This window comes from Fringilla coelebs (assembly GCF_963513975.1).
Source record: "Fringilla coelebs genome assembly, chromosome: 23".
In the NCBI taxonomy this organism is placed as follows: domain Eukaryota; kingdom Metazoa; phylum Chordata; class Aves; order Passeriformes; family Fringillidae; genus Fringilla; species Fringilla coelebs.
The window spans coordinates 6,459,550-6,480,707 of record NC_140049.1 but is presented as its reverse complement, the minus strand read 5'-3'; the positions used below and the strand labels follow the sequence as shown (position 1 = coordinate 6,480,707).

The 21,158-nt window shown below is 57.0% G+C and overlaps 1 protein-coding gene across 1 annotated transcript in view; it reads right to left on the bottom strand.

Annotated features, from left to right (window-relative positions):
• Positions 1 to 219: 219 nt before the first annotated feature.
• Positions 220 to 21,158, bottom strand: part of PPFIA4 (PTPRF interacting protein alpha 4) — a gene marked incomplete at both ends in the record, with an annotated part of 30,877 nt that continues 9,938 nt past the window's right edge. The window contains 24 exons of the mRNA XM_084220587.1: positions 220 to 305; positions 377 to 473; positions 698 to 873; positions 1,465 to 1,562; positions 2,300 to 2,475; positions 3,375 to 3,401; positions 4,753 to 4,815; positions 6,958 to 7,158; positions 7,917 to 7,998; positions 8,220 to 8,313; positions 8,948 to 9,105; positions 9,247 to 9,380; positions 9,966 to 10,001; positions 10,215 to 10,455; positions 10,870 to 11,075; positions 11,304 to 11,445; positions 14,191 to 14,282; positions 15,446 to 15,508; positions 17,092 to 17,223; positions 18,020 to 18,103; positions 19,101 to 19,235; positions 19,342 to 19,488; positions 19,904 to 20,125; positions 20,636 to 20,731. Of these exons, the coding sequence (XP_084076713.1) occupies positions 220 to 305; positions 377 to 473; positions 698 to 873; positions 1,465 to 1,562; positions 2,300 to 2,475; positions 3,375 to 3,401; positions 4,753 to 4,815; positions 6,958 to 7,158; positions 7,917 to 7,998; positions 8,220 to 8,313; positions 8,948 to 9,105; positions 9,247 to 9,380; positions 9,966 to 10,001; positions 10,215 to 10,455; positions 10,870 to 11,075; positions 11,304 to 11,445; positions 14,191 to 14,282; positions 15,446 to 15,508; positions 17,092 to 17,223; positions 18,020 to 18,103; positions 19,101 to 19,235; positions 19,342 to 19,488; positions 19,904 to 20,125; positions 20,636 to 20,731 (2,988 nt within the window). The remainder of the gene's footprint in view (positions 306 to 376; positions 474 to 697; positions 874 to 1,464; positions 1,563 to 2,299; positions 2,476 to 3,374; positions 3,402 to 4,752; positions 4,816 to 6,957; positions 7,159 to 7,916; positions 7,999 to 8,219; positions 8,314 to 8,947; positions 9,106 to 9,246; positions 9,381 to 9,965; positions 10,002 to 10,214; positions 10,456 to 10,869; positions 11,076 to 11,303; positions 11,446 to 14,190; positions 14,283 to 15,445; positions 15,509 to 17,091; positions 17,224 to 18,019; positions 18,104 to 19,100; positions 19,236 to 19,341; positions 19,489 to 19,903; positions 20,126 to 20,635; positions 20,732 to 21,158) is intronic.

Genomic DNA, 21,158 nt, shown 5'->3' with positions numbered 1-21,158 from the left:
ATCCTTTCCAGCTCATCTATCTCTCTACAGCAGCCTGTAGAGAAGGGACAGATCGTCTTTGTAGCCTGCCTGCAAAGCTGCCTTGGAGACATCCACACAAAAGTCCCAGTAAAGACTCCAAGGGATGCTGAACTCATGGCAGAGGAGCTCCAGCCCTCAGAGTTCTTCCTCTGGACTCACCCCAGCAGCTCCAAGTCATTCTGATATTGGAGACTGGGGCTAGAGGCAGCTGTGCAGGTGGGGTCTCACATCAGCGGGGCCCCTGCCCATGATGGGGATCAGCCCAGCACAAGGGGGGTTCTGGGCTGCCAGAGCACGGGGCTGGGGCACAATGAGCTTCTCATTCACCAACACCCCCAAGTCCTTCCCCAGTCACACAGAACATGGAGAGGTTTGGCACTCACATCATCCAGCCTTCGGTCTGTGCCCAAGGCGAGCAGGTTGTTGAACTCCCTCTCCAGCACTTGTCGAGCCTGCAATTAACCAAAAAATGATGATCCCCCCTCAATGGGGAATGTGCTTCCAGCCCAGACTTCCATTCTAGAAAAGCCTGAGTATGACAGAAAGAGCCCCCATGCCATAGGAGAGCTCTGCTTTGAAAGGCAGAGCTGAGTTGGTGACACAGATGTGGTCACACCACAGCCATGTCCCACACTGGCCACTCTCCTCCAAAATCCCCCAAGGATGCTGCTCCTACCTGTGTGTTCTGAGTGGGGATCTGCAGCACAAGGGCCAGGCTGTTGTGGTCAAAGTTTTCATCGAGGGCCAGCAGGGCCCCGTGCACACCACTCTCCACCAGGTTGTTCCCGTACTCGCGCAGCCCGATGGACTGGATCCAGTGAATGACCTGGTCATTGGTCCACACCAACACATCTGCAGGACAGCAAGGGCATGGCTCAGGGCCACCTCACACCACACTCGTGGCTCTGAGGATGTCCTGAGGCCCTTTCCCTTTGCTCCAGGATCATCCTGGGACTCTCCTTCCCAAGCCAGCGCAAAACCGGGAGCTCAAGAGCCAAAACCAGCTCAGTTCAATTACCAAGCTCAAAGCTGAAATAACAGGCAGAAAACAACTGTGAAAATTAATCCTAAGAACCCATGGCTGCTGATGTAATTAGAGGCATTATCAATAATGAGATGTAATCCAAGCAGCAGCCAGATGCGCAGGGAATCTCACAACAGTGACGAGGAAGGGAAGGCTGAGCAAGCTGGGGATGTCCTGAGTAGTGAAATGGGCAGATATCATGGGATGCTCAGGCTGCATCTTTGCTTTCCCCTCCTCCCTCCTCATGCCTGCCTGGGGCCAGCTGATAAAGGTACTTGGAGCAGCAGGAAGGTGCCTCAGGAGAACAGCACTGGGGGCTCAGAAATAATAGGTTAAAAATAAGACATAGAAGAGAGACCAGCCCTGGATATCTCCTGGGAGGTTTCTGTCCTGTTCTGGAGCTGGACAGGGGTGCTGACCTTTGATTTCATGCTGGGTCTCCTCTCGCCTCCTCTCGAGCTCTTTGCGGTCGTAGTTGAGCCTCTTGAGGCACATGATGCCGTACTGGAGGCTGGTGCTGCAACAACACAAGGGGACACGAGGGACACAAGGGGTCACCCAGCCCTCCAGGACACCTGTCTGGAGGGACCTGGGTAGGAACCCCCCTCTCTGTGTGCTCCCACCTGCCCAAAGGATGCTTCAGGCCAGGGATGGGTTGGGACAGACAGAACCTGAAGCTGGACAATGGGGAATGTCCCTCCCTTCCATGGCAATTCCCCACTCCACCAGTTTGAGCCTGTTCAAGCTATTCCTGAGGGTGTAAAGATCCAAACAATGCTCACACATGGTGGCTGGAGAGAGAAGGGGGAACCAGCCCATGGGGGCTGCTCCAGGCTGAAGGGCTCACCCCTGGAGGTGACCCTGGCAGGCCCATGGGTCAGGGTGGGCAGTGGGAACCCCATGGCAGGGTTGGATCCTGAGGTTGGAGCCATGGCTTGGATGGCACAAGCCTTTCCCACTGGGCTGCTGGCAGTGGAGCACCAGGTGGAATGAACCTGAAGTTTTGCCCATGGTTTGCTTCACAGGCAGGGGAAGGCCTGGCCCTCTGCAATTTTGCAACAGGGAGTGAGGTGAAGGAGAACTTCTGCTATGAGGTGAAGGAGAACTTCTGCCCTTAAGAGCTGCCACAGCTCAGGGAGGGGAGTCCAGCCTGGAAGAGCCACCTAGGGCTGCCCCAGACAGGGGAGAATCCCTCAAATCCCCCTCTCCTCTGCTCCATGTGCACGCCGGGGAGCTCCGAGGGCTTGGACTCACCGGTGGAAGCTGTCCACCATCTTCAGGTGCACCCTCAGGTCCTTCTTGGTGAGGTGGTCCAGCATGCGCGCGTCCACCAGGCATTCCATGAAGTAGCTGCGGTACTGGGGCAGACCCAGGCTGGGCAGCCACTCGTTCCCAATCCACTCGTGGTTCATGTCCCCATAGGCCAAGGTCTGCACAGAAGCACATGAAGAAGCTGGGGAGAGCCCAGGGCTTGGTGGAGCTGCAGAACACCAGATCAGTGACAGCCCAGGAGGGTCACTGTCCTGAGGCTAAAGCCAGGCCAGAGGAGTCAGCCCTGGGAGATACTGAAGGAGCTGGAGGGAACAGTCCTGTTGGCCATGGTCTGGGACCTACTCATGTGACCCCAGGAGGCAAAGCATAGCCAAAAGCAATGGCAAGGGATAACTGGACTTTATGAGCAGCTGCCTCTGGAAAAAGCACACTCATTGATTGAAAGACAAAACAACTAAGAAACAGGTTCCCGTGCATTCCCAACTCATTTTTAAGAATCTCTACTTTAAGAATCTCTATGTTATGATTTCAAAATAAAAAAAAAAAAAAGTCAGTTTTAGGAAAAAAACCCCACCCATTCACTTCTACTGCACACTGATTTTGGGTCCAAAAATTAATTAAAATCCACCAGAAGGAAAGTAAAACATTTGAGAGGGATAAAACCAGAAGAGATGGATCCAAGCAGGACTCTTTCCTCCCACCTTTTTGGTTCACAAAAATCGTCTGTATGGACTTGGGGCTACAAAATAGGTGATAAGCAAGTGTGCAGCTCGAATCCTGCCTGCATGCAGGGTGATCACACAGGTGGGAGCTCTTAACACAGCCTCTGGATCTCACAGAGGGCCCAGGAAAAGCCACTGCCTGAGCCCTCCTGAGCAGAAGGGCCCAGGAGGACATCCTGTACCTGAGAGATGGCCCAGAGGAGCAGCCAGGGGGAGTAGGTAAAGCCTCCAAAGCCTTGGTGAACATCAATGACCCAAACATCCCCTGGGATGTCCAGCTCCCCCCCGACCACCCCATGCACCGCCCATGGACAGGAGCGACCCGGGGACCTCACCTGTGCCCAGCTGCCTTCCTCTGTGTCCTAAGTGTGACACACGCAGCATGACAACAGAAAGGACAGTGCAGTCAGTACCTGGTGGCCCTGCACAGGGACAGGAGGCCATGCACACTGAGCATGGCACCCCACAGCACGGAGGGACACAGGGACAGGGCTCACTCATGGCTTGGGGACCTCAGCTTTGTCCCCAGGGTGCTGGGGACACCCTGACCCTGCTGGGCCTGGCTGCCACCCCTTCTCTAACCAAGAATACTGGAAGGAGAAGGAGAAGGAGAAGGAGAAGGAGAAGGAGAAGGAGAAGGAGAAGGAGAAGGAGAAGGAGAAGGAGAAGGAGAAGGAGAAGGAGAAGGAGAAGGAGAAGGAGAAGGAGAAGGAGAAGGAGAAGGAGAAGGAGAAGGAGAAGGAGAAGGAGAAGGAGAAGGAGAAGGAGAAGGAAAAAGAAGAGAAGATAGGACAAGGCTTGGGCTGGAGATGGCACTGACACTGGGGCTTGCTCATCTTCCCTGGGAAACACAGAGAGTTCTTGGGTCCCCCCCGTTGAGATGGATGAAAGAGAATTACGCTTCAGTACAACTGTCATGGCCCACAGGCTGCCCAAGCCAATTTGCTGATTTTTTTTTTGTAGCTATTTCCTCCGTTGCCAACTAATGCTGGTTTTCCCCAGAAAAGAGCTCACAAAACCTGACAAGGGACAGTGGCACATCCCTGCTGCTCAACAAAAGCTTCAAGAAAAAGCCTATTTCAGAGAACCCCAAACTTGTTTGGGTTGGAAGGGCTCATCCTATTCCACCCCTGCCATGGGCAGGGACACCTCCCACTATCCCAGGGTGTGCCAACCTGGCCTTGGACACACAATTCCCACACAAATCTGAAATGCTGCCCTGCTCTGAGACACACACAGGGGGTGATCAGATTGCAGGGAGGAGAGTGTGGCTCCCTCTCTCCAAAGGAGCCAGAGCTTTTGGGAGCATGGACACATCCCTGCAAGGGACTCCAGGCTGTCAGCCAGTGGCAGGGACACATGGTGGGGACAATATTTGGGTAGGTTGAGGTCAGTGGGGGATTAGACCATGGCTTAGGTGCAGAATGGCTCAGGGATCTCACGTGTCTTGAGATCAGGTTTTGTCTTTAACTCCCAAACAGCAGGCTTCTCTGGAAACCCAGTGATATCCACAAGGGAAAAAAAAATATGATGGGGTTTTAGAAATTGCTGGGACATAAAAGGTTGAAAGAGGGTTTCTAAAGAGCTGCAGGGTGCTGTCCAAGAGCTGACATGTGAGGGATCCCCTTCCTTCTGGGTTAACACACCTGGAGCTGCTCAGACCCTGACACCCCGGGGGCTTCCCCCAACACCCCGAGGGCTGCCCAGCCTCACCGTCTTGGTGGAAGTTGCCATGTTCTCCATCTCTTCATGGGTGACCCAGACATTTCCAGAGGACTGCAGGGAGGAGAGCAGAGGGGTCAGAGCAAACCACCACAGAAACATGGCCTCAGTTCACAACCACCATGGAGTCACGGAATCACAGAATTATTAAGGCTGAAATATCATCAAGTCCAACCCCCAAGTCAGCACCACCACCGTGTCCAGCACTAAACCACGTCCTCAAGTGCCACATCCACTCATTTTTTGAACACTTCCAGGGATAGTGACCCCACCATTGCCCTGGGCGTTGTGCCAGGGCCTGACCACCCTTTCACTGAAGAACTTTCCTCAGTATCCAACCTGAACCTCCCCTGGCACAGTTTGAGGCTGCTCCCCCTCCTCCTGTCCCTATTCCTGGGAGCAGAGCCCAGCTCCCCCCCAGATGTCCCCTCCTGTCAGGAGTTGTGCAGAGCCACAAGGTCCCCCCTGAGCCTCCTTTTCTCCAGGCTGAGCCCCTTCCCAGCTCCCTCAGCCACTCCTGGTGTTCCAGCCCCTTCCCCAGCTCTGTTCCCTTCCCTGGACATGTTCCAGCCCCTCCAGGTCTCTGTTGTCATCAAGTGCCCAGAAGTCCCCCAGGATTCCAGGTGTGACCCCAGCAGTGCCAGCACAGGGGATGGGGACTGCCCTGGGCCTGCTGCCACCACAGTGCTGGGACAGCCCAGGTGCCCTTGGCCTTTCTGCCCACCTGAGCACACCTGGGCTCATGTCCAGCCTCTGTCAGCACCAACTGTGCTGGAACCAAGCCTGGCTCAGGCTGCTGGGGGATCAGACCACCATGTGCTGGAGCTGGCCTGGGGACACCCCCCATCCTTGCAGCTCAGGCTGGTGACACCCCAATGCCCAAGGGGACCCTGGGCTGCCCATGCAGACACGGAGAGCAGACCAGGGACCTTCATTCATCTCCCTTTCCATTTCAGTGTGATGCTCAGGGAGCCTGCAGGCCTGTCCCCATGAACTGTAACCCCAGACACACCATCTGAGGGGGACACAGCAGCCTTCCTCCTGCCGGCTGCAAGTCTACAGATGTGTCTTGGCATTACTTGGCCACCTTAACCCCTCAAGGCCTTTGGGGACCAGCAAAAGACACAATCCCTCCATCTTACCAAGAGCAGAGATATGCAGTTGCTCTGAGCTGCCCCAGGAATTTCAGATGGAAAAGTCTTGTGTTGAAATGATTGGGAAAGAGGCTTGTGCAACCAAGTTGGCCCTGAACATCAGGAATGTTTGGATTTCTGCTCTTTGGATGGAGTTTTATCCTCTCCAGGGCAGCCAGGCCTTGAGTTCTACTCTTTGCAGGATTGGCCTGCTGAGAACCCCATGTGAGTGGCAGGAGCCTTGAAGCTGGAAAGAGCTTCATGCTTCCAGCTGGGAATCCCCCATTTGTGCTGGGGGATGAGCGTCCAGTGGTTTGACCAGTCCATGAGGGGACATCACCCCTCCATGTTTGCCACAGTGCTCCCAAGGGAAAGGAGGGCAAGTGTGGTGTTACATTTTAGTTCAATGGGATGCTCTGTCTCACCCCTTGAAAATGTAGGGTTTATTCCAAGCCTGTGATCCTCCCCTGAAGTATCATGGGTCTGTAATCCCATTGGCACAAGGCTTATTCTGCCCCCACTTTGGATCTCCCTGTCAAGCTGGGCAAGGGAGACCAGACTCTCTCTTGGCCCTTTTCCCCCTAGGCTCTCCCTCTCTCCCCCTCCCTCCCCATTCGCCCCTTCTCCCCCATGCTGCTCCCGGGGCTGGGACCCCAATAAACCCTCATCTGATCAGCACCCTCAGAAGTCCTGTGGAGTCTCCTTGCCTGCCTGCTGCTACCAGGGAACACACAGCTTAGGGGGCCCCCAGGGACTCCCCAGGGACCACAAACAAACAGCAACAGGCAAGGAGGGCAGGGAGGGCAGGGAGGGCAGGGAGGGCAGGGAGGGTAAGGAGGGCAAGGAGGGCAGGGAGGGCAGGGAGGGCAGGGAGGGCAAGGAGGGTAAGGAGGGCAAGGAGGGCAAGGAAGGCAGGGAGGGCAGGGAGGGCAAGGAGGGCAAGGAGGGTAAGCAGGGCAAGGAGGGCAGGGAGGGCAGGGAGGGCAGGGAGGGCAGGGAGGGCAAGGAGGGCAGGGAGCAGCTGTGTGGCCCGTGGAGGTGCGGGTGAGCAGGGAGCACTCACCGTGCGGGAGGTGGGTGGTGCTGAGGGGCTGGTGAGGGACACCATCTCCTGGATGGCCAGGCGCAGCTTGAGGCGGTGCAGGGCGTTGCTGATGCCGATCTCGCGCTGGATCTCGGTGTCCGACAGCGCCGACATGATGGCCCCGCTCTTGACGTTGGCTCGGCACGCGGCCACGTACCAGGCTGGCATCCCCACCCAGAGCTGGGGACAGGGACAGCAGTGACTGCCTGGCACTGCCACCCTGGCTCCCGTGCCAGGGGCAAGGCCACCCTCTCTAGAGCCCAATATCAAAGCTGGATGTCCATCTGGATTCTTGGCTTGGCTGTACCTCGCAGAGGTGGCCTGTGGGCAGCCCAGCATCCCTGTGCCTGATGGGCATAGCGCCGGGAGGGAGCACCCAAAGAGCTTTTCATAGAATCATTAAGGTTAGAAAAGCCCTCTAAGATCAGTTCCAACCATTCCCCCAGCACTGCTACATTCACTACTTACCCATGTTCCAGGTGCCACATCCACGCATCTTTTGAACACTCCCAGGGATGGTGACCTCACCACTGCCCTGGGCAGTTGTGCCAGGGCCTGACCATCCTTTCAGTGAAGACCTTTTTCCCAACATCCAACCTGAGGCTGTTCCCTCTCCTCCTGTCCCTGTTCCCTGAGAGCTTGACTCCCCCAGCTGCCCCTCCTGTCAGGAGTTGTGCAGAGCCACGACGTCCCCACTGAGCCTCCTTTTCTCCAGGCTGAGCCCCCCCTGCTTCCTCAGCCACTCCTCATCAGACTTATGCTCAAACCCAAAGCTCTACTCAAACCACAATTCCACAGGCCCTGTGAGGGATGCAGGGATCTCCCCTGCTCTCCCAGGATTTGCAGGCCCCAGCCATGCACATGGACTGAGCATGGTGGGACATGGTGGCACACACGGACCTGTGGGGACAGCATGGAAACAATCTGTGGGCACGCACCTCCAGCCACGACACAACAGTGGGGCCGTCCCAGTGGGCAAAGGGCAATCCTTTCCTCCGAGCCTCCTCCAGGAGTTCATGCCTGGCAGGAACAGAAGCAGAAGAGTGATTTATGGGGGACTTGTGTGGAAGGGAGAGTTCTTTGAAGGGAACACACCCCGAGCAGCAGGAATACAAAGCTGTGAAGGAAGTAATAAAGCCCAAGGGAGGGTGAAGATGAGATTTCCCAGCAATTCCTAGTCCTATGCTGTGGCTTCCCAGCAGATCAGTTTCTTGCTAGGGTAGGGAAAGATGTTCACTCACTTCTTCCGTAGGCGCCGATCCTTCTCAGCCTGAGCCCCCAGCTTGCCCAGTCCCAGGGGGTCCTGGATGCCCCCCTCCATGTCAGTCAGCAGCACTGTTGGGCAAGCAAGACACCCTCAGGTCAGTGTGATGTCCCAAGGTCAGTGTGACCTCCCACAGGGCCAGTGTGGGCACTGCCACCATCCCTATGCCAGGGGGACACACAGTGACAGCACAGGAGGTGACAGTGTCCCTTTGCAATCCCCATGGCCCTCCAGCACCCCTGGGAAGCCCAAGCAGACCCCCTCCTGCCATCCCTCCTATTTCCAAATCCCAGAATCCCAAAATGACAGAACAGTCCCTTCTGGAAGGGACCCAGAAAGATCAGTGAGTCCAACAATGCTCAACACGGAAGCAGTAAAGGATTTGAGAGTGGAAAAGCAGCTCCTACCAAAGGGCTGTGCAAAATCCATGGGGAGGAAAGCAGATCTGGGGACATTAAAGATGAGATACAGGGACAGGAGGTCACTGTCCACACCCCAGATCTGACAGAGCATTAAGGTGACACCATGCTTAGGCCAGAAAGAAAACACCAAGCTCAACTTCCCTGAAGCTGCCATGGCCCCAGCATCCCTACACCAGCAGGGGTGTCCCTGCCCCTCCCTGTCACCCCAACAGCACCCCAATGGCAGACAGAGCCAGAGGGTGTGGAGGTCCTGGCACAGACAGGGACAGGGCTGCTCACGGACCCTGCCCCGTGGGCCCTTCTCTGCTCAGCTGGTTAAAACGACCCTTCTCTTTCTTCCCAAACAGGCGCCCGATGGAGGATTTGATCCCCTTCCTCTTGGAACCCTTGTGCAAGGAGTCCTGGCTGCTGCTGGGATTGCTAGCCTGGTCCTCCAGTGAGCTGGGGATGGAACAGGGAAAGGAAGAGCAAAGCCTTTAGGTTATTCTTGAGAAGGGCACATGGCAAACCCCAGCCCACCCATCTCACATGGGCCCCAGGTGTATCCTCAAACCAACAGAGATGCCAAGGGTCTCCACATACCTCCTGCCATCCTCCTGACTCAGAGCAGGGTGACCCAGCTTCTCCAGCCGCAGCGTTCTGGGTGAAGAGGGCGGGGATGTCTCACACTTGATGGTGGTTTTGTCCTCCCGGCTCTCATCCCGAGCTGCAGGTGACTGAACAAGCAGAGAGGCCGTGAGGGTGGGAGGCCAGACCCCAGCTCCATCCTTGCCCTGCTGCCTGCCTCTCTCTTGCTCCATGGAGGCATGGCCAAAAGAGCCACCAGAGCCCTGGGGCTTTGCCACGCTCCAGGAATGGCCTGAATGAGAGCTCTGGCAATGGTTCCAGATGCCCAAGCGGATGGGGAGGATGTGGCAGTATGGCTGAGATCCTGGGAATGGGGGGTGAGAGGATGCAGCCCCATGGTCCAGGTCAGGGTGTGGGGACAGAAGCTGCTGACCCTCATCAGAGGGCTCTGAGGAGCACAGATGGGAATGTCCCAAGGACACCCTGTTGCCAGAGGGGACACAATGTTTGAGGACCCAGTGGCTTTCTGAACCTCCCCATTTCCTGCCAGACCCCCCAGGCTGCCAGTGGGAACATGTCCAAGCACCTTTCGGGATCCCCATGATCCTCCTGCTGAATCCCTGGGGTCCCCAGCTCCATCCCGCGCCTGCTGCACCCTGACCTGGTGTGGACAAAGCCAGGAGCAGGCTGGAAAAAGGGCTTGGACAAAAACCAACGGGATGGGAGCCACTCACTAGCAGTTTCCTCCGGTGCTTCCTCAAGTCGCTGGGCTGATTGCAAGGGGGAAAGCGAGAGAGACACAGAAAGGGGGGCAGTTAATGGAGCACCCCCCCAGAGCAGTCCCGGGGCCAGGCTGCCAGCCTGGAGACAGCGAACACGGGCACCCCATCATCCCACACCCCCACAGGCCCGTGTGGACACCGGACATCGCTCCCACCTCACAGCCGGACCCGCGGCAGCCCCGGCCCCTCCCGGCTCCTCACCAACGTCATGATCCCCATGCGGTCCAGGTCCTGCGCCGCGCTGCGGGAGCTGAGCTTGGGCGTGGAGCGGCCGCTGAGCGGGGGGGATGAGCTGGCCAGGGACAGGGCCGTCAGCGAGGTGGGGATGGAGGCCCTCTTGCACAGCTGGGTGAGGTTCAGGCCCTCCATGCTGCCGCTTGTGACCCGCGTCTCCAGCTCCTCTGCACGGAGCTCCGTGGACTCCTTCTCCTCCTGGATCATCCTGGGGGAGCAGCAGGGCTTAGCACTCCTGACTCCCCACCTTCCCAGGGACACAGGACCTCTATCCTGGGAAAATGCACCTTGATCCTGTGCCTCAACCCCCAGTCTCCAAAAATGGCAACAAGATCTATTAGGAGCCATAAAAACCAGAGCTGAGACACACCCTGATGCCTTTTAATATCCATGGAGGATATGAAATAGGATTGTTTGAAATTATGACCCTCTGAGCCAGCACTGGCGCAGGTGAGGGACAGGGAGACATGTCAGGAAGGACCAGCCCTGTGGCTGGATGTCCTGGCGCCACTTCCCTGGCTGAAGACACATCAAGGCCCCAATTTTAGGCCAGCAGTGCCTCCTGGCTATTAGTTGTCCCCCTGGAGCACAAGGCAGCAGTGGGTTTTGGCCATGGTCATACCTGATCTCTTCATTGATGGCATCCAGCTGCTCCTGCAGCATCATGGCCAATGTCTGGGCATCTGAGTGCCCACCAGGAGAGAGCACATCCATGGAGCTGAACAGCGTCTCACGGTCATCCTCGTCCACGTCGGAGATGTCAGGGTCGCTGTCGAAGGTGTGAGGCCCCGTGGCCAGGACCCCACCTGCCTGGGCCTGCTCCCAGTCCTGGGGGAACAAGGGCCACAGTCCTACACGGCATTCCCACGTCTCCAAAAGCCAGACTGGTGATCTCCATGCAGGAATTCTATCCTAATGTGACCCCAACGAGAAACCCTTCCAATGTTCCCCCATCAATGCACCAGGAGAAGGAAACTGCCCCAAGTGTCCAGATGTGACCCTAATCCCAGGATGCAGGGCAGAGCAGACCCTAACTCTGGGGGGCACAGGCTTTACCTTGGCTGGCTCCTCTCTCCGGGCACTGAACCGTCCCTTCTGTGCCCGGGGCAGCCCCGCAGCTGCTCCGAAGGGCTCGGCCGGGGCGTGCACCACAGCTCCCAGCGGGAAGCGCAGGTCAGTGGCACTGCCCATGTGGGACCTGGGAAGAAAGAGCCCTGTGGGGGACATTGCTCTGTGCAGGACACCCTCACCCTCAGGCTGCTCCCCTTGCAGCCCAGGCTTCTTCTTCAGGGACAGAGCAGGAGGAGGAGTAGGAGGAGGAGGAAGAGACCACTGAAGGATGCCCATCCCAGCAATGTTTGCCTGCTTGGGATGAAAGGATGCAAAACCAGGCTCTGGAAAAAGGTGCCCCCTTCCCCCACAGGGGACATGGAAATGCACTCACAGAATCCCTCACAGAATCATAGAATCCCAGAATATCCTGAGCTGGAAGGGACCCACAACAATCAAGTCCAGCTCCTGTCCCTGCACAGACACCCCAACACTCCCACCCTGGGCATCCCTGGCAGCGCTGTCCAAACACTCCTGGAGCTCTGGCAGCCTCGGGGCTGTGCCCATTCCCTGGGGAGCCTGGGCAGTGCCAGCACCCTCTGGGGCAGAACCTTCCCTGATACACAGCCTGGCCCTCCCCTGGCACAGCTCCAGCTGCTCCGTGGGTCCTGCCCCTACTCCCAGAGATCAGAGATTGGAGCTGCCCCTTCTGAGGAATCTGCAGCCTCTGATGATCTCTGACCTCTGGAGACTCCCAGCTTTCCCAGACTGTCAGAAGTTCAGCCCTGGGCCTTCCCCTGCTGCTCCTTTCCCCTTCTCTGTGCACCCATCAGGGCATCCAGCCAGTTCTGTCCCAAAGCCCCTGCACTGGGGGGCTGCTGTGGAGCCAGGGCTGAACAGACCCCTCCTGCCCCTCCCTCTCCAGAGCAGCTGGAATGTCCTGACACAGCTTGTGTCTTCTCCATCCCCATGTACTCAGCAAGAGCCAGCCAGGGAGCTCTTGTCCTTTTTATGTTTTTTCCAACATTTTCATGAGAAATACCCTGATGAGGGTCAGTCTCTTCTCCCAGGCAGTGAGTGACAGGATGAGGGGAAATGGCCTCAAGGGAAGGTTCAGGTTGGATATCGGGAAAAATTTCATAACAGAAAGGGTGGTCAGGCCCCAGCACAGGCTGCCCAGGGCAGTGGTGGAGCTCCCGCCCCTGGAAGTGTTAAAAAAATGGTAGATAAGGCACTTTGTGATGTGATTTAGTGGAAATGCTGGTATTTGGGTGAAGGCTGGATTTGATGACCTCGGAGGACACCTCCAACCTTAATGATTCTGTGATTTCAATGAATAAAATTCCACCTGAAATATCTTCCAGGTGTGAGGACATGAGCATTGTTGGGACCTCCCAGGAGAAACCAGCTGGGACTTCTTCACCCTCCTCCTCCTTGCCAGGGCAGGTGCTTGGGACCTGGTGAGTCCCATACCAGGCAGAGCAAGGCAGCAGCTTGACAGAAGGGCACTTTGAGCCACTCATGGTGCTCATTCCATGCCTCCACTCTGCCCAGTTGTTCCTCTTGGCCCTGAAGACCCAACCATGGAGCTGAGCAAGGCACATTCCTGGGCACAGGGTGATTAATCCCCACATACAGTGTCACTGGAGACTCGAGGTTTGTTTAATTTAAGGTGAATTTAAGATGACAAAAGCAGCACCCCCAGGCAGATGGTGGTTTTCCACCATGGTGGGCCTGGTTTGCAGGCCTAGACACAGAATCAGGTCAGGCCTAGAGGTCAGGCAGATACAGGCCTGGAGAAAAAATCAGCACCATGAGCAGCATGGCTGGGCCAGCCTGGTGTGTCAGACAAAGGCACAAGCCAGGCTCCAGGGATTTCAGAGCTGCTGACAAGCTGCTGCCCAGCTAAAACCAGATAAAAACACCTTAGACAAAAGCTGACATTTCAGCTGGGGGAGCCTTCTGCAACTCAAGATTTCTGGTGATTTTTCACCTGAGAAATATAAAAAATCATCAAATTGTCTATCCGGCCCTTACAGACCCATGCAAAGAGGTCCCACACATCCTCCAGACTCTGCTCCAGCACCCAGCTCTCCTTCATCCTCACAGGCTCTTCCTCACTCTCCCCATTTTTTCTCTCCACGACAGACACAGGGTCTCCAGGCCTTCTTCTCCTTTCTGCTGACAGGTCCATTAGCTCCTCCCCATCTTTTCCAGCCTTGCTAAGAGGGAAATTTTCTTCATTGGTTGCTCCCACTGACCCCTTGCTGCCTTGAACCCAGGCTGGAAGTGCTCAGGGCAGGGTGTGGTGTCCCAGGTGGGGTTGTTGTGCTGTCACCCTCCTTCACCACCTCCATTTTCCTGGAGTAGCTCTGGGTATTCTGGTCAGTGCTGGAGGCTGAGACCTGATGGACTCACCTCTGCTCCTGGTGCCCTGGGCTGGGACATCCCCACATCCCAGCTGACTTTAAATGAAAGGGTGTGGGAGGAACATTGCCTTGGAGAAAGAGGGGCTTCATTCTCCTTTGCCTGCAACAGCTCCAAAGCAATTCCTCCTTCTGCACCAGCCCATCCCCTGTACTCCTTAGGGGAAAAGTCCTCTGGTGAATATCCAGCTTTCAGAGCAAAATAAGTCCTAAGCCACTTGTGAAGAAAAACAAGAGCAGATTTGGGGCCAATCAGTTGGGCTGGGCTATTCTCAAGAGTCCATGTCCCACCCCAGGACAGATCCATGGTGGGACAGCACGGCTGGAGCTGACCCTGCTGGGAGGACTCTGCAGCCCAGCGCTGAAGCTTGGGGGCACCAGAACCACCCAATGCCAGCACCACTTTGGGGCCCCCAAAGCAAACTGCCCCCAAAGCCAGGGGTGCAGGGGTTTGCCCTGGCACTTACCTGGTATGCACACTCTCCACAAACGTCCCACTCCTGGTCTTGAGCTGATCCACCTCCAGCCTCAGCTTGTCGATCTCGTCGGACAAACGCCGCTGTTTGGGGGGAGGAGACAGGCAGGGCTTGGGTTTGCTCTGGAGAGCTGCCAGGTTTGGGGCAATCCACACCCTTGGCTATTGCCATGCTTCCATTCCATTTACAGATCCCTACCCCAGGTTTAAAGCATCTTGGACACATCAGCAGAGAAACAGCTCATGCAGGCAGAGGGAATGAGGGTGTTGGGGAGGGAGGATCAGGACAGACAGGCACAGGTGCTCAAGGAATGCTGCTTTGGGAGATGAAGGAAAACAGGTCCCACTTGGACGCTCTGGTTGTTCTCCAGACTGCACGTGTGTGTTCCCTTGGCAAGGGACTGGCAGTGAGGGACCCCCCAGCCAAAACTTGCTGCTGGCCCTGTCCCTCCTGCTCCCAGTCCCATCCCCATGGGAAGCTGTGCCCACACCCAGTGCTGTGGGATGCCAGGGGAAGGCTGCAGGTGGACAGGGAGGAAAGAGAGAAGGGATCTCCCAGACACAGCAGGATCCAGTCTGGGGGACAAACAGGCTGAGCCAGGGTGGGCAAAGTGGCAGCAGTGCCATGTGAGTCCCCGAGCTCTGCCCTGCCCAGACCTCAGCAGCCACGGCTGGGAAGTACAAGGAATAAGCACACATGCTCCCTGCAGGCAAGGGGAAAAGAAGCCCTCCTGATCCCCCAAACCATGCATGAGACATGCAGCACATCCCAAAAGCTGCCATTGCTCCCAAAAAGCCATGTCCCTCCAGCTTTCTAGCAAGGCCACTAGGGGTTCATGCAGATGCTACTGAGATGCCTCAGCAGACAGCAGGGTGTGAAGACCTACGGGGCCTCTGCAAGCTAGGCAGGGGCAGATCACCCCCAGGGTGAGAAAGCCTCAGGGGCCAGGGGATGTGGCTGCCTGAGCCCTCCTCCAGGCATGGGTGAAGGCAGCCTGGTCTCAGCACTGCATCCAGGGATGGATGAGTGTGACAAGAACATGGATGGTAGAGAACTGACCCGGGGCTCTCAGGAAGGAGGGTGGCAGCTTCCATCCAGCCACTGCGTGGGTGGGTGTGTGGCCTCCTGCTGCTGGGTGCTCTGCTCCCCACAAACTGGGGCATTTTAGGAGAAGCAAGTGCCCCTAGCTGGGAGTTGGGAGTGAGGCAATGCCATCAGTGGGTCAGGTCCCTGCAGCCACATTTACCTTGTCATGCTGGTGTTCCTCTATCTGCTTTTGGGTATTTTCCAGCTCTTGTAATAATGTATTCTTTAAGAAAAACCAAAAATAAAATAAAAGGGAACAAAAACAGGAAAGAAAAAGAGAGACCATTTAGGAAACGTGGCCTCCCAGGAATGGCCAGTGTGGAATTCCTGTGTAGTGAACACCTGGAAAAGGCTCCCTGGGCTATTCCTCACCTGCCTGTGCACAGGTCTCCTCTGCAAAGCTCCTGCCTCTCAAGCAGGGTGGTCACAACTCAACTCCTGCCCCACTCTGGGGATGAGTATGGCCATGGAGGGTGATGAGGGACTTTGTGGACAGGGCTTGAAGGTTAGGAAATATGTCTGAGAAAAGAACAACTCCTCGAGCAGCTAGATCAAAGGGGAAAATGTCCCTTACATCTAAGCTAGGGAGTAGGCAGGGGGGAAAGGAGATGTGCTTATAGAATCACAGAATCATGGGATTGTAACGATTGGAAAAGCCCTCTAAGATTGAGCCCAACCATTCCCAACCATTCCCCTCAGCACTGCTGTGTTCATAGCTAAACCATGACCCCAAGTCTCACATCCATGTTTCTGGAACACTTCCAGGGATGGTGACTCCACCACTGTCCTGGGCAGTCTATTCTAATGCTATAATTATGTTCTTTTTTTTTTTTTTTTTTCCCTAGTATCTGTCTAAACCTCCCTGGAAGAGTTTGTAACTGCCTGAACCAGTGCTCATTTTTGATAAGTGCTGGCAGCCAAACAGGGTCATTTTTGTGCATGAAAGACCTGGATGAACTCTCAGGGTGGGCAAGTGCTGGCACCAGACTGGGGAGCAGGCAATGCCCTTAAAAACGTGTCACCACTCCAGTCCCTGCTGCTTGCTGGGGTGGGATTTGGACTCATCCCTGCAGGCTGAGTCCTGCTCTTTATCCAGACAAATCTGCTGAACAACTGGACATGCCGGCATAGCCACATTTGGTTGAAGACAGGAGGAGCAGAGCAATGAGGGAGGGGGGACAGAGCCAGCCCTGGGAGCATCAGCTGGGGGATGCACCTGTGTGCTCCAACTTGCTGAGGAACCCTGAGAGAGCTGAATCACCAAGGCCTGACCTTCCACTGGCACTCTGGGTGGATCCTTGCTTGGAGCCAGCTGCTCCCAGTTAATTCCATTCACACTGAGGCAGCCACAGCTCCAGCCAGTTCCTCCAAGGAGTCAGGTGGGACATGTTCATGGACACTGCCCTGGCTTGGTGAAGGGAAATCATTCTGCAGCTGGGGCAGGAAAGTTTTAAGGCAGCACGTGGAGGAATGGGCACTGGGACAGGATGAACACTGCAATTTCTCCTGCAAAATGCAGTTAGGATTTGCTCTGACACCTGGCAGAGGGGCTGCACCAGCAGAGACAGGGAGGTGAGGGAAAGGAGCAGGACAAATCCTGCTGCTGTGGGAGGTGGGAGGTGGTGTTCCTGGGTGAGGCGACCAGAGCAGTTCCCTGTGCTCCACCAGCCCCAGCACAGCCATGTCTCGCATGTTACCGTTTCTCCAGCCCTGCACAGGCACTTCCAGCCCTGGGCCATGGCTGGATGAGGCACAGAGCGGCTGCAGATCCCTCAATCCCCAGAGGAGCCCTGCCCCAGGCAGTACCTTCTCCTCCAAGGCTGCCATCCTCTCCTTGAGGTGCAGCTGCAGCCGCTCATTGGACTCGCTCAGCAGCCGATCCACGGTGTCCGAGAGCCGCTTGTTGTGCTCCTCGTTCATCTTCTCCCTCTGCCGCGCCTGGGACAGACACAGTGACACCTGTGTCACATCCAGAGGGGCTCAGTGCCCTCCTGCCTTCCTGTGCCTGCTGTGGTGTCAGAGCTGGCCCACCAGGCCCAGTGTCTGGGGACAAATCCACCTCTTACAGCACTGGTTGGACCTTCTGTGCTGGCTCTGCTGCTCTCTGCCACCTCCCAGCCAGGGATGAACAGGAGAGAAAAGGATTTAAGAAGACCATGCCTGCCTGCCCCTCAAGACAGCTTCTCCTGTGTGTATGCCAGGAATACCCACACTGAGGGCACCTTCCAGATCCCTCTGGATACGGAAACTCTGGATTTTCAAATATCTGTCTTAAGGCAGAACATATGGGGGCTTCCCCAGGGCCACATCTGTAATGTCACCTGGGTGACCTGAGAAATGGGCATCACAGCCTCCTGCATGGATAGCCCAGCCCCAGCTGAAAAGCACAGAAGGTGAAGAATGGACTGTGCAGCCCAGGGCACAGCAGCTCAGCTTCCCTGCCCTTTTCATTCTGCTGATCCAGGCTCGGGGGAAGAGCTGCAGAAGCCTCCCCTCCCACCCTTTGGGGTTCCAGCTTGCCCCAGGGAATGAGAGAGAGGAGTGGGTGTGGAATATTAACAGCAAGTCTTGGATGCCTGGGAGATGGGAAATCACAGCAGAGAGTGCCATGAGCTCCTGTTTAATTGATCCCAGATGGGAAAGGATTAACCAGGCTGTTCTCCCAAGCTGCTCCCAAACTAAAATCCAAGGTGTGCCCAAGTACCCAGGCACCAAGGCAAGGATCAGGACTTACCCTGGCCAGCTCCTGGTTCTTCTCCTCCAGCTGAGTCTCCAGCTGCCGGAGATGCTCCTCGATGCTCCCGTGCCTCTCTTCTGCCTGGGAAAAGCAGAGCAGCCTTCTCGGGTGATGCTCCCCAAAGCCATGGGGGCCCTGCTGCATCCTGGTGTCCATCTCTGCATCTGAGTCCTTTCTGGGATGCAAGGCTTTCTCCCACTGCCTGCAACCCTTCCAGGGCTCCTGTGAGCCCAAACCAGCCCTGCTGGCATGGTGACAGGAGCTGGAGGTGCTCTGTGAGGGCCTAAACACCATTCCAGAACCCAGGAAGGGCAGGGATGGCTGCATCCATTCCTTCCTCCAGGCCTGCAACCTCCAAAATCCAGCCTGGTGCTTCCTCTTTCATCTTAGAATGGTTTCACCCAACCCAAAGGGCATCCACACCTACAGGGCCATCCCTGCCATGGAGAAAGGGGCCGAGAGAAGGAAGCAAACCCCTCATGTGCAGGACACATTGAGGTGTCCTTTAAAGGCAGTGCCTTGCCCCTGCAGCAGTGGGGATGGCATGGGACAGAGAGGCCAGAGCTGGGAAGGAGAGTGGGATGCCTTGGGCTGCCAGGGGCTCCATCACTGCAGGGGGTGGCCAGACTCAGCTCCTCCCCTCGTCCCAGCACTGCCCTCCCTCTCCGACCCCTGCCCTCCCTCTCCGATCCCTGCCCCCCCTCTCCGATCCCTGCCCTCCCTCTCCGATCCCTGCCCTCCCTCTCCGACCCCTGCCCTCCCTCTCTGATCCCTGCCCTCCCACTCCGATCCCTGCCCCCCCTCTCCGACCCCTGCCCTCCCTCTCTGATCCCTGCCCTCCCTCTCCGACCCCTGCCCTCCCTCTCCGACCCCTGCCCTCCCTCTCCGATCCCTGCCCTCCCTCTCCGACCCCTGCCCTCCCTCTCTGACCCCTGCCCTCCCTCTCTGATCCCTGCCCTCCCTCTCCGATCCCTGCCCTCCCTCTCCGATCCCTGCCCTCCCTCTCTAATCCCTTTCCTCCAGTCCCCTCCAGCTCCAGTCCAGCTCCTGCAGCCCCGGCCCCAGCCCTGCCCCTTGCCTTGGTGAGCGCAGCAATGCGCTGGGCCAGCTCCGCTTCCACCTCGGGCAGCGTCTCTGCCTTCCTCATTGTCTGCTGCAGCTTCTGCTCGGCCAGCTCCAGCAGCTCCTGCAGGTGCCGCGCCTTCTCCTCGCACTGCGGGACAGCAGGCTGTCTGCCACCCCGGCATGTCCCACACCCAGCACCCCCTCCTGCCCCAGGTCCCCGGGGCAAGGGGACACTCAGGGCCCAGTGTCAGTACCTGGCGGTGCAGGGACTCCTTGTTGGCCAGCTCATTCTCCAGTTTGTCATTGAGGTCATGGATGGAGGTGGCCTCTCGTTGGGCTGCCAGGTACCGTTTCTCCAGCGTGGTGATCCTCTCCTCCATGTCCTCCTTCTGTGCCAGAGCCTGGGGAAGCGATGGGGCTGTCACATCCTGCACTGTGACAGCATTTTGGGAATAGCAGGGCCATCCAGCTCCCTCAAGCCTGGGACACCCGGAGCCTAAGGGGTGTGAAAACCCCTCTTGACACGGGGATGAGGGACAGCAGAATGGGACAGTAATAAAGGGAGACTCAAACAATCACAGGAAAACCTTCTAGAGAGGACACAGGTAACTGCCCCAGGTGTGCTGCACACCTGAGAGCCTGTCTGTAACCTCAGGGAAGTCCTGCTGATGGACTTGGGGACAATTTCCCAAAGGCAGTGGCCTCTTTTGAAGAACATACTGCACACAACAGGAGTTCCAATCCCCTCCCAGCCCAGTGGAAGCAGCTGTGACGTCTCTGCCCAAGGCTGGGCAGTGCAGGGGGACAGGGACTCACCTCTCGGAGGTCTCTCTGGTACTTGCTGCTCATCTCCTCAGATTTGATCAAATCCTTCCTGGCAGTGCCCAGATCCTCCTCCAGCTCGGCCACGCTGGCAGCCAAGGCAGAGATTCGTTCCTTGGCCTGGACCACTTCAAAATTCTGCTTCTCCAGGAGCTCCTGCAGCTCCACCACCCGCCCGGCCTCGTCGTCCGGGTGGACGGAGCCATTGGAGAGACGCTGCAAGGCACCAGAGAGGGAGGTGGATATTGGGATACTCCAAAGCTCCCAGGCTGTGACACTGCCTGCAGCTACCCAAAGTGGGAATGTGGCCCTGCAGGAACTCAGTGGAGACAGGGGGCTCTGGGGCCTCCATCAACAGCCTCCACAAGCCAGGGATGGCGCTTCTTACAGGAATGATGGAATAGGGATGGCTGAGGGCTTATCAGAGCATCAGGTGGAAGATGTCCCTGCCCATGGTGGGGGGTGGAACAAGATGGCCTTTAAGGTCTCTTCCCATACAAACCATTCTGTGATCTCTAGGAATTAGAACCCCTTGGAGCACCCAAGCACAAATTCAGTGCACCCTGCTCAGAAATGGCCTGTATCCACCAGGAAGAGCATTTCCTATAGGGCTGGACCCAGAGGAGAGGGAAAACAGTTCTCAGCACCCTGGAGCCAGCACCAGGGAGGTGGGAGAAATGACAGCCTCACTGAGCAGGGCCAGAGCAGGGGTTTCTGGGCTCTCACCTTCCATGGAAGCTTGGGCGCTGGTTCCTTGGGCTCCCTCTCATCGCGCTCGCCCGCTGCGGGCTCCCGGGCAGAGCCTTGCTGCAGAGCTGCCACCTGCATGGGAACAGGGACTCAGCAGTGGGGCAGAGCAGGAGCTGAGGCCAGTCCTGCTGCAGTCAGGGCTGCACCAGCTTCCTGCCAGAGTCCTGCTTGTGGCTGGGGAGGACCAGAGGGAGTGGGTGAGGAACAGCCCTGAGCCGGCACTGCTGGGGTCACAGCTGGAATCCTCAGGGCAGCTCTGGGCCTCTCAGTTCAGGAAGGACACTGAGGGGCTGGAGCATGTTTAGGGAAGGAAACAGAACTGGGGAAGGGTCTGGAGCACCAGGAGTGGCTCAGGGGGCTGGAGGGGCTCAGCCTGGAGAAAAAGAGGCTCAGGGGGGACCTTGTGGCTCTGCACAACTCCTGACAGGAGGGGGCAGCCAGGGTGGGAAGTGGTCAGGCTCTGCTCCCAGGGAACAAAGGGACAGAACAAGAAGAAATG